At 42.2% G+C, this 10,435-nt stretch overlaps 1 protein-coding gene across 1 annotated transcript; it reads right to left on the reverse strand.

The window, feature by feature from the left end:
- Positions 1-2,317: 2,317 nt before the first annotated feature.
- Positions 2,318-10,140, reverse strand: IL4 (interleukin 4). Its single transcript, XM_006872945.1, has 4 exons — positions 10,006-10,140; positions 9,678-9,725; positions 4,583-4,708; positions 2,318-2,428 (listed from the first exon to the last, which is right to left on the reverse strand). The coding sequence occupies exons 1-4, from the start codon at positions 10,138-10,140 to the stop codon at positions 2,318-2,320; spliced, it is 420 nt and encodes a 139-aa protein (XP_006873007.1).
- Between the last annotated feature and the right edge of the window lie 295 nt (positions 10,141-10,435).

Here is a 10,435-nt window from a genome sequence, read left to right on the forward strand (position 1 = left end):
GTAATGATCAATACATCTTGATTGCATGTTTAATCAATTTCAGATTGAAGAAGTTGGTAGAATTCTTCTATTTCATCCTCACTGGCTTTAGTGGTTGGTGTGTAAATTTGAATAATAGTGGTATTAATTGGTCTTCCCTATAGGCGCATGGATATTATCCTATCACAGTGTTGTACCTTATGATTGATCTGGATATGTTCTTTTTGACGATGAATGCAACACCATTCCTCTTCAATTTGTCATTCCCGGAATAGTAAACCATGTGGTCATTAGATTCAAAATGGCCAATACCAGTCCATTTCAGCTCACTAATGCCTAAGATATGGATGTTTATGTGTTCCATTTCATTTTTGACAACTTCCAATTTTCCCAGTTTCATACTTCATATATTCCATGTTCCGATTTTCAGTGGATGTTTACAGCTGTTTCTCTTCATTTTGAGTTGTGCCCATCAGCAAATGAAGGTTCCATGGGCTTTTCTCCCATGGGCTTTACTACATTCGCGTCATCATGGTCAACTCTACTTTGAGGAGGCAGCTCTTCCCCAGTCACATTTTGAATGTCTTCTAACCTGTGGGGCTATTTTCCATCACTATATCTGACAGTGTTTTTCTGCTATTTATCAGGTTTTCAGTGATTAAATATTCAGAAGTAGTTCGTCACTCCTGCTTCCTAGTCTGTCTTCATCTGGATTCTCATTTGAAACCTGTCCACCATGGGTGACCCTGTTGGTATTTAAAATACCAGTGGCATACCTTCCAGAATGACAGCAACTCACAAGCCACCACAGTATGACAAACTGACAGACGAGTGGTGGATTAATATGTTAGACAACTCCAAAATGGTGGATTAATATGTTAGACAACTCCATAACCACAGGCATGTTGTTGTTTGGTGCCCTTGATTCTGTTCCAACTCATAGAGATCTTGTATAGGATTTCCAAGGCTATAAATCATTGTTGTTGTGAATTGCCATTGAGTTGGTTCTGACCCATAGTGAACTGCAAGGTTGGTGGTTCAAGCTCACCAGCTGCTCCTTGGAAACCCTATAAATCACTATGGGAGCAGAAAACCTCATCTTTCTCCTGTGCCACATGCAGAGGCTAGGATTTGCAGTACATCACAAAGCAGAGAACTATAAGGCCCATAATAAGTGATGAACTGCACAACAGTCCTCTATTCATTGTTCAGATTTTGTATGCATGTATCATGAAAATACCATGGCTTGAGTCAGACACATTGTAGTCTTCAAAGGTACATCTCTGTTGTTTAATACTAAAGAGATCTTTTGCAGCAGATGTGCCCAATACAATACATTGTTTGATTTCCTGACTGCTGCTTCCATGGGAGCTGGTTGTGGATCCAGGTAAAATGAAATCCTTGGCAACATTAATCTTTTCTCTGTTTATTATGACATGGTTTATTGGTCCAGTTATGAAGGTTTTTGTTTTATTTTGAAAGCTGAGGTCTTTTATCTTCATCAATAAGTGTTTCACATCCTCTTGGCTTTCAGCAAGCAAGGTTGTGTCATCTGCATATCACAGGTTGTTAATGAGTCTTCCTCCAATCCTGATGCCACATTCTTCTTCATATAATTTTTGGGATTATTTGCTCAGCACGCAGATTAAGTAAGTATGGTGAAAGGATATAACCTTTCCTGACTTTAAACCATACAGTGTCTACTGGTTCTGTTTGAATGACTGCCTCTTGCTCTATGTGTAATAAGTTCTACATGAGTTTAATTAAGTGTTCTGTAATTCCCATTTTTCACAATGTTTTGCATAATTTGTTATAACCAGCACAGTCATTACATAATGACTTTAAATATTTTTCACTGAGGAGTCACACAATTTACTAGTTTGCTTTTGTTTTCTACAGTCTCAGTAAAACAACGTTTGTGGCAATGGAAGACAAGTATTCTACACACCCAGTTGATAACCTTTTGTATTTAGAAATATATGGTGTCAGTATGACCACTCAGGGATCCATACTGCACGTCCTCTTACCATTTGTATCTCCTGTGGTTTGTGTTATGTAATCATGTGATGCATTGCTTCCCTAACTATAGAGGGGATTTCTTGAGAGTTGAGTTTTCCTTTTTTGGCTCTTCAGGAGTCCCCATCAATTGCAGTCTCTCAGTAACTTAAATTGATTGCCCCAATTGTTGCAAACCATAATTTCCTTTGTCAAGTAAATATTGTCAAGTAAATGCCATTCAAGGAATGCCACACCATCCAAATTCTATTAATACTTTATTTTATGATGAGTTATAAATATATAAATACTTAAAAAAATAAAACTATTAAACACTCATAAATTAAAATAGTCTTCTTCCACACTTTGAATATTTCTCCTTCATGATCGTCTTTAGCTTTTCCAAGAATTCGCTCAACGTATTCGTCCTGTTTTCATTCACAGGACAGTAAGTCTACAAAAGAAACATTTCTTTAGCTTTCACTGATGAGTATTTCAGTCTTGCTATCATGACTGTCTAATTGAGTCACGTCCATCCTGGCACTTGCTACCTGGATAATTACCATCCCAGGGCTCAAGTCTACCTCAATTGGGTATCTGACTCTACCTCTAGGGCAATAGGATTTGCATGTTTTATGTACTTATTACCCTCGTATATGCCAACGGTATCACCACTAACCATCTGCCATCAGGGGTGCCACAGTCTCTGGAGAGGTGTGGCTACAGTTAGGTGCTGTTCAGAGAGTAGCATGAAGGTGCAGATTCAGCCTCACCCACTGCCAGAGTAGGCCTTCTGCATGACCACCTGTCCTCCTGCCCAGCGTAGCAGCACTTCAGGTGGAAAGGCTTCCAGAAACCTATCACCAGGCCATTGTTTGACTTTGACGTTCAACTCTACTCTGGCAGGCTTCACAAAGTTCACAGAAAAATGAAATTAAAAGGTAATGGAATTTTTCCACACACTTAGAGAAGTGCCCAGATAGTAATTGCATTGCTTAGAACCATCTACTTGATTTACAAAAGCTTCTGCTTTCTCCTTAGTAAAATGGAGGCAACAATACCTACTTCATAAGCTCATTAAGAGGGTGAAAGGAGAGACTGTGTGTGTGTCATTTCCCTGTTCCACTGCCTTGTTTTAGAAATAAGTCAACAGGTCCGGGAGGGAGTGAATGACTCTGCTCCTGTCATAGGCAAGTTCCTCCACTTGGAATCAAATAACATCTACTCATTCCTACAAGGACTTCTGTCCTGGAATTATTCTCCCTGTCTTCTACCCCATTAATTCTCCCCTCTCAATTCAATCATTTCCACTGGTAGATTAGCATGCTGAAAGAATGTAAAATAAATTTCTCTCACTCCACATTGGCCCTTTAGCTACTGTTTCATTTCTTTGGAAATATTATAGCAAACATTTCAAAAGAGTTTTCTATATTGTCACTTCCTTTTTACTCCTGTCCACATTCTCTATTGAGCCTGTATAGGCTGTAAAGTTTTACAGGAGCAGAAAGCCACTGAGCCCCCAGCCCTGTTTCACTCCTGGAACCAGAACCAGTCATTCTGCAAGGGGCTCAGACCAAGAGCCAAGAGATCACATCTTACTCTCTTCTTTTCCTCACACTTGATCTGTCAGTAAGTCTGTGAGGTTCTATTTTTAGTTATAATTCAAATCTAACTGCCTCCACTGCCCCCACCCTTGCCCAGGTTGCCACCATTTCTAGCCCGGGTTACTGCGATAGTCTCACCAACAGGGCATTTGCTTCCAATCTGTTTACCCACAGTCCTCAGAGTGATCATTTTGAATCACATGGCTCAAACTGTAGTCTGCCCTGCTCAAAACCTCTCAGGTTCATCCCTCCATACTTGAAACAGAATCCAAAGACAACGTGTGATCCGCTCCATCCTAAATTTCCCCATCCTAACTTCCATCCAGCCTCACTGGCTTTCCTTCAGATTTTTTCATGCATCAAGTTCATTTCCGCTTTCGGGCCTCTGCACAACTGTCTCTTCTATCTGGACTGTTCTGTCTTCACTTAGTCACATGCTCCCTCAGTTCAGATGTTCTGCGCAATGATGTCACTAACTCCTAAATCAGCCCTCTTCCTTCATGGCTCCTAAGCTCTTTATTCTTGTATTTTTCTTTATATCACTTATCACTTGTTGTTGTTGTTAAGTGCCGTCGAGTCGGTTCCGACCCATAGCGACCCTGTACAGGGTTTCCGAGGGTGTAAATCTTTACGGAAGTAGAAAGCCTCATCTTTCTCCCGCGGAGCGGCTGGTAGTTTCGAACCGCTGACCTTAAGGTTCGCAGCCCGATTCGTAACCACTACGCTACCAGAGCTCCTTATCACTTATCACTACTGGACACCGTATTATATGCTTGCTGTGTTTTTCTAACTCCTCCACTAGAACATCCCATGAGAGCAGGGACTCTGCCTGTTTGTCTTATCACCAGTGCCTAAACAACAGGGCACTTAGTAGGGCCTCGACAAGTATTTGTTGAAAGAGCAAGTAGAGGGGTTGATTAATCTAGAATAAAACGAATACAGAAACAGGTACAAGGGATGTTGTTGAGAATCAGGAGCCAAGCTATCGGCATAATGCTACTTACCACGTTTGTCATGCTTCTGATGCCTCTGTAGAGGCCGCTCAGGTACTGGGTCAAGCATTTGTGTTGTTTATAGGCCTGCCAAAGCACAACTGTAGCCCGGCAGAAGGTTTCTTTCTCGGTTGTGTTCTAGAAAGAGAAATGGCACAGATAACCATGGGTGAGCTCTAGTTAGATCATAGGAACGATCTTTTCTCTTCTGGTTTCTTCTTTCCGAGAGGACAATTGGATAAGGTGAGTTTGCTCAGCTCTGGATAAGTATTCAAATCTTCCAGCCTCATGAATGAAGCTCCGTGAACAGTTTCTCCCAGTGATCTGCCCCTTCAGCAACTGCCTCCTCAATTTCTTTTCCTTTTGAGGGTTTTTCTGAAAGGAATTTCAACTATCTTAGACTTCATTTGGAACACAAAAGTAAAAGCTCTTCTTCTTCTTCACTAGTGGAAACTTTTAGATGAACTAGGAGTATGTTTGTCTAGAATTGGGGAGCAGAACAGATTAGAGATGCCAGGGGTGAAAGACTACAAATGTCATGTCAAATGATGTGCTGACTTTTCCCTACATGTCTCCTTCAGACCTGCCGAATGTAGTAGGATTTGGGTTTTTAAGTCCTTTTACAAATGGAACTGAGGAGCAAACTTACGGTACCTAAATAAAGTGCCCAACTAGGTTAAGTGGCATAGTTGGGATTTGAGTGCCAGACCATCTGTCTCCATAGCCATGCCTGTTTCTTTGCTGTTCTTCATGTGGAAGTTACCTACATGAGCTCTTAGTCTGACTCTACTCTCTGCCATGCCTATAAAAGTCCAGATTTCCCTGAAACCATGCATGCTTGCTGAATAAATGGATGCCATCCTTTGGTTAGACACTGCTGTCTCAGTGGCATTGATTCTCTAGTTAGCCCTTCGTGGGAGATAGACATACCTATAGAAGCTCATGGTCCATTGAGGAGAACAGACATTTCCTCTCAAAGCTAGAAGTGAGTGCCCAGATGGGGCCAAGATGCTCTGGAATCTGGCCTCTAGAGACCAAGAGAGGCCTTTGGGAGAGGGAGCCATTGAACTGAATGGGCCTAAGACAGAGTATCTTTAAGGTATAGGGGTCAGGACCTCGGAGCAATGCTGGTAGCTTTGATGTGGGTCTGGTCACATAAGCTCTTCCTGGGGATGCTGGGCTTTGGAAGGGAGACGTGGGGGAAACAGGAAAGGAACATGGAGAAGGATTGTCTCAGTCTGAGCCCAGGCTGGTGTTTTCTCTCAGTTTCCACTGAAGAACAAGGGCAGAGAGCCTGGAGAATGGTCTGAACATGAGCCTCATCTAGCTCAGATAGAGAAAGCTACCTCAAGCTGCTAGAGACCCTTGCTACTCAAAGTATGCTCCATGCACCAGCAGCATAGGCACCTCCCGGGAGCCTGCTAGAACCGCAGCATCTCAGCTCGTTCCCCACACTGACCTAACAAAGAGCTCATTGACAAGAATGGGAGGCAGGCCAGGAGGAGGGTTGTGTGAGGAGTCCTGTTCAATCAACTTTAAAGTTCTTACAGTTGTATCCCATTTTTTTCTGATTATATAGGTAATATAGTTTTAGTATAAATGCAATATACATTCAGCAAAGATGAATTCATGTATTATACTACCACTCAGAGAAATATAATGTTCCTATTTTGGTTAATATCTTCCCAGGTTTTAAAATACATTTTCCCCCAAATAGGAACCAATTATAAACAGCATTTTATAACTCTCTTACACTTATATATTACAAGCATTTTCTAAAGTCATTCAGTAGTTCTTACAATCATGTGGTTGAGAGCTACAGAGAAACCCAATACATGTGGGTACCACAATTTATCTAATTCAACATCCTTTGGTTGCATGACTGTTTTCCTCTCTAAGTAATGGTTACAGAATAATCTCAGATAAATTTTTGTGTTCACTTATTTCTTTAGGCTAAATTCTAGAAGTACAGTTCCTAATTTTTCAGGAAGATCTAGAACCAGGTTGAGGCACCAGAGTCCCTGACCACAAAAACTTGTTAGCCTTTATCATGTTAGGGTTGATGGCCCCTGGACAGAACCATTGCAAGGACATACACTTAACAAACTATCTGAGAGTTTCTCTTTGTCCCTAGTTGGAAATTTCTGTTTGAAAATGTACCAGCAGTGCCAGGGTCTCTGGACTCTGGGAGTGGAGAAACCTTATTTCAGTCACTGATCTCACTGGGCTTTGCAGGTGAGTACCTCTCGTAGCATAGTGGTTACGAATCAGGCTGCTAACCTCAAGATCAGAAGTTCAAAACTACCAGTTGTTCCATGGGAGAAAGATGAGGCTTTCTGCTCCCATAAAGATTTATAGCCTCAGAGACCCTGTACAGGGTTGCTATGAGTCAGAACCAACTCCACGGCACACCACCGTGACCACCACCAGAGGTAGTGAGGCCAAAGTTGAGGTAGACACTGCCTGTGTATCTAGATGTGGGGTATACCCGTGTTGCTGTATACGGAACCGTGAAGTCTAGGAGAACAATCCCTTTGCTTGTTTTTTCATCAAAGCCTAGTGAGACTTTCCTGAAACTATGGCTTAGAGTCCAGATCTTAAACTTCCTCTTAGTTTTGATCAGTGTAATATAGTCAAAAAACCCTCAGAAGATATTTTCCAAAAGACTTTCTAAAGGTAACAGGAATTGAAAAGACTCTCCATCAGATGGAAACACTTTTAAAGAACGAATTCTAAGAACAGTTTGTTGTTAAAACTCTTAAAATTTCAGTTCCGTTCGTGCTGCAGCTATGGCTGCCTTGGCTTCTTACTCAGGTCACTTTTGTCCCCCTGTCTCACTCTTGCACCTAACTTGGCCAGCAGTGGATCCGCAAGCACACTATGGCAGGCTAGCCTACCTCACAGTTCAGAACTGCCCAAGGACAAAGAGATTCCAGAGGAGGCATAAGCTCAGGCCAGAAGGAAGCCTGTCTCTCACTGGGATTTCAGGAAACAGTGGACTGGACCGGAGCCTGGGAGCATGCAACCTAACTTGATTCTCAGCTAGCCTCATTTCAACGAAAAAAAAATCCAAATGAAACTTGTTGCCATTGAGAGTCAAAACCCAGTTCCATTTGTGTTGCGTTGATGATCTCATCTCCAATTGTGCCCAAACTGAGGCAACCAGTGCAATAGATAAGAAAAGTCTTTGCTTTGACCTGAAATAACTGCTTAAGAGTCAACACGAGCTTTTTTGAAAGATTTATGAACTTTCATCCCTTTGAAAATACTTCCATCAAGTGGTCCACCCAAGATAGCCTTCAGAGCTCAGTCAGCCTGTTTGTCTTCGTCTCTGCTCTTCCCTTAGACGGACTTCAGTATAATAGAAATGATATGGGTGTTTGGTTGGTTGGTTATGTGCTGTGGAGTCAGTTCCGACTCAACGACCCTGCATAGGGTTTCCGAGACTTTAAAATCTTTACGGGGGCAGAACGCCTCATATTTCTCCCTCGGAACAGCTGGTAGTTTCAAACTGCTGATCTTGCGGTTCGCAGCCCAAGGAGATTTGGTAGCGTAGTGGTTACAAATCAGGCTGTGAACCACAAGGTCAGCAGTTCGAAACTACTAGCTGTTCTGTGGGAGAAAGATGAGGCTTTCTGCTCCCATAAAGATTTACAGCCGACTCCACAGCATATAACAACAATAACGCTACCAGAGGTCCTTATAGAAGTGATATGGGTAGGTGCTGCTTAAGGAGCTCGGGATTTCCAGCAGCATGCTCTCCAGAAACTGCCAAGAGCAGGATGCTACCTTGCTTAACAACTTGGAGAAACTACAACTCCAAAGTGCAGTAGAATCCATATTATTGCAAAGATCTTTGTGACCACAAAGAAGTACTTACCTCCCACCCCCTACATACCACCTGTGCCATTTAAAATAAGTAAGTCTTTCCTTGTTCTGACATATCTTAATAGATAAATAAGCAGTGTCAAATCTTTGAAGGAAAGAACATTCAGAGTGAGATTGTTAATTCAGGAGGAGTGGCAGCAGTTTGGGGAAAAAACGCCACTGTTGATAGGAATAGTTAACAGCCCAATGCTTATGCTATAGATATATGTAATTTTGTCCTTCATATCCTGAAATATTCCTTAATGAAATGAGATAATCCAGATTAAGGCCTAAAGAGCAGGTTTTCACACCAAGTAGAGTGGGCCTTGTTCTAAAGTTTGGTACCAGACCCTGCCCAACCACTCAATCCTACAAGTCACTGACTCTCATCCACGTGGGAAGCAGGTGGTTAGGGGACCATTGGTAAATTGAGGCTTTGGGGCTTTCATTCTCAGTCTTGTGTTTCCATGAAAACAGGAACTGAAGTGCACAAAGCTATTGATAGGGCTGTAGTCATGTGTTTGTCAGAGAAAATGCACTATCAGCTGTCAGATCTATCTCCTCCCACTGCAGATAGAGGGGTGGGGGTGAGATGGCGCAGGAGGCTAAAAAAACGAGAGATGCGCGAGCAGGCAGAAACAGGAATGTGCCAGGGCTGGTCAATCCGGTAGGACAATTCCAGAGCACGCCTGGGGGACTGGGCAGGAACGAGCAAGCTGGGGTCTTCAGACAGCTGTCCCGGAGCCCAGTGGATTGCTAGGTGGCCCGGCTGGGAAAGGAGGGGCTCTGGCAATAACATTTCTGTTGCCATAGGAAGTCTCTTAGACAAAATGAAAGCTTCCTCAACCTGTAATCTCAATATCTGGTTTTGTGAGAGGAGAGCATTTAGGCTTTCAGAACTGCATGGGCCAGAAAAATTCTCTCATTCACCAAGCACATTCGTTGAGTACCCTCTATGTTCAAGGGCTGGACAAAACCCTACATAGCTTTCCCTTGTCCTGGAGCTGAATTAGGGTTACAAAATCCAAGATTTCTATTACATATCTTCTCAAGCAAGTGAAACCAGAAACATGAAAACATGCTTGAGATTAAAGATCAGAATTCTCATTCTTTGCAAACATTTCACACCCTAGAGTTCATTTGGGCTTGGCTTGTTTTCCATTACAGATGTTTCTGTTCAACTGGGTGGCTTTTATTCTCCCAAATCACCCATCTGCCAAAACATAGCATGGTTTCTTACCTTTGGAGCAGCAAAGGCATCAGGCACAGTCAACTGGGTGCATGCATTCTTGGTCTAGCCAGGAACAAGAAGGAAAGAGAGAGCGAGAGTTAGTCTCCAGCTGTATAGAGTAGTCCTTGATGAGCATCTGTGAGGCCCCTCAAACGGAGAAAACTTCCCACAATCCCTCTGGAAAAAAAAGTGCCAGCCGGGAGAAGTCTCAGCTCTGGTAGCAGTTGTCAACTTCTCTAGAAGCCATTATGTTGTTTTCATTGTTTAAGAAATACCCACTGCATCTCCAAAGCTCAACCAGAACATTTGGAGAGATAGTGCCAGATAGCTTACTCACCTCCTTCTCTGTGAGGAAGTTCAAAGTTTTGATGATCTCTTTTAAGACAATACCACATTTGTGACTGTGGATAAAGGTGCTGGAACACACTAGAAGGCACAACAGAGTTGGAATCAGTCGGGAGGCTAGACCCATTAAAAGATCTCTTATTTTCAGTGACAATGCGAGACAATTAATTTACCAGGAGAAGCTAACAATGCAATTATGACAAAGATATCTCTATATATAGATTAAAAATTGCTGAAACCAAGGGAAAATGAATTTAAGTTGGAAATTTACGTTACATCAAATTGTCAGTCTTTTGGGGCCAATCAGAACCTCTCTTCCAGGAGAAAAACTGCCTCATAGAAACAGGTAAATGTTCCTGTGAAATAAGATGAGTAGGAAAATGAAACCTTTTTTTTTTTTTTAAATTAACTACAAAGTTTCA

This window comes from Chrysochloris asiatica, unplaced genomic scaffold (genome assembly GCF_000296735.1).
Source record: "Chrysochloris asiatica unplaced genomic scaffold, ChrAsi1.0 scaffold00215, whole genome shotgun sequence".
Taxonomy (NCBI): Eukaryota; Metazoa; Chordata; class Mammalia; order Afrosoricida; family Chrysochloridae; genus Chrysochloris; species Chrysochloris asiatica.

Coding starts and splice junctions, on each gene's coding strand:
- IL4 (XM_006872945.1), bottom strand. CDS start 10,140: ATGGGTCTAGCCTCCCGACTGATTCCAACTCTGTTGTGCCTTCTAGTG. Junction 9,726..10,005: donor ACTTCCTCACAGAGAAGGAG/GTGAGTAAGCTA, acceptor GGCTAGACCAAG/AATGCATGCACCCAGTTGAC. Junction 2,429..4,582: donor TCAGAAGCATGACAAACGTG/GTAAGTAGCATT, acceptor TTTCTTTTGTAG/ACTTACTGTCCTGTGAATGA.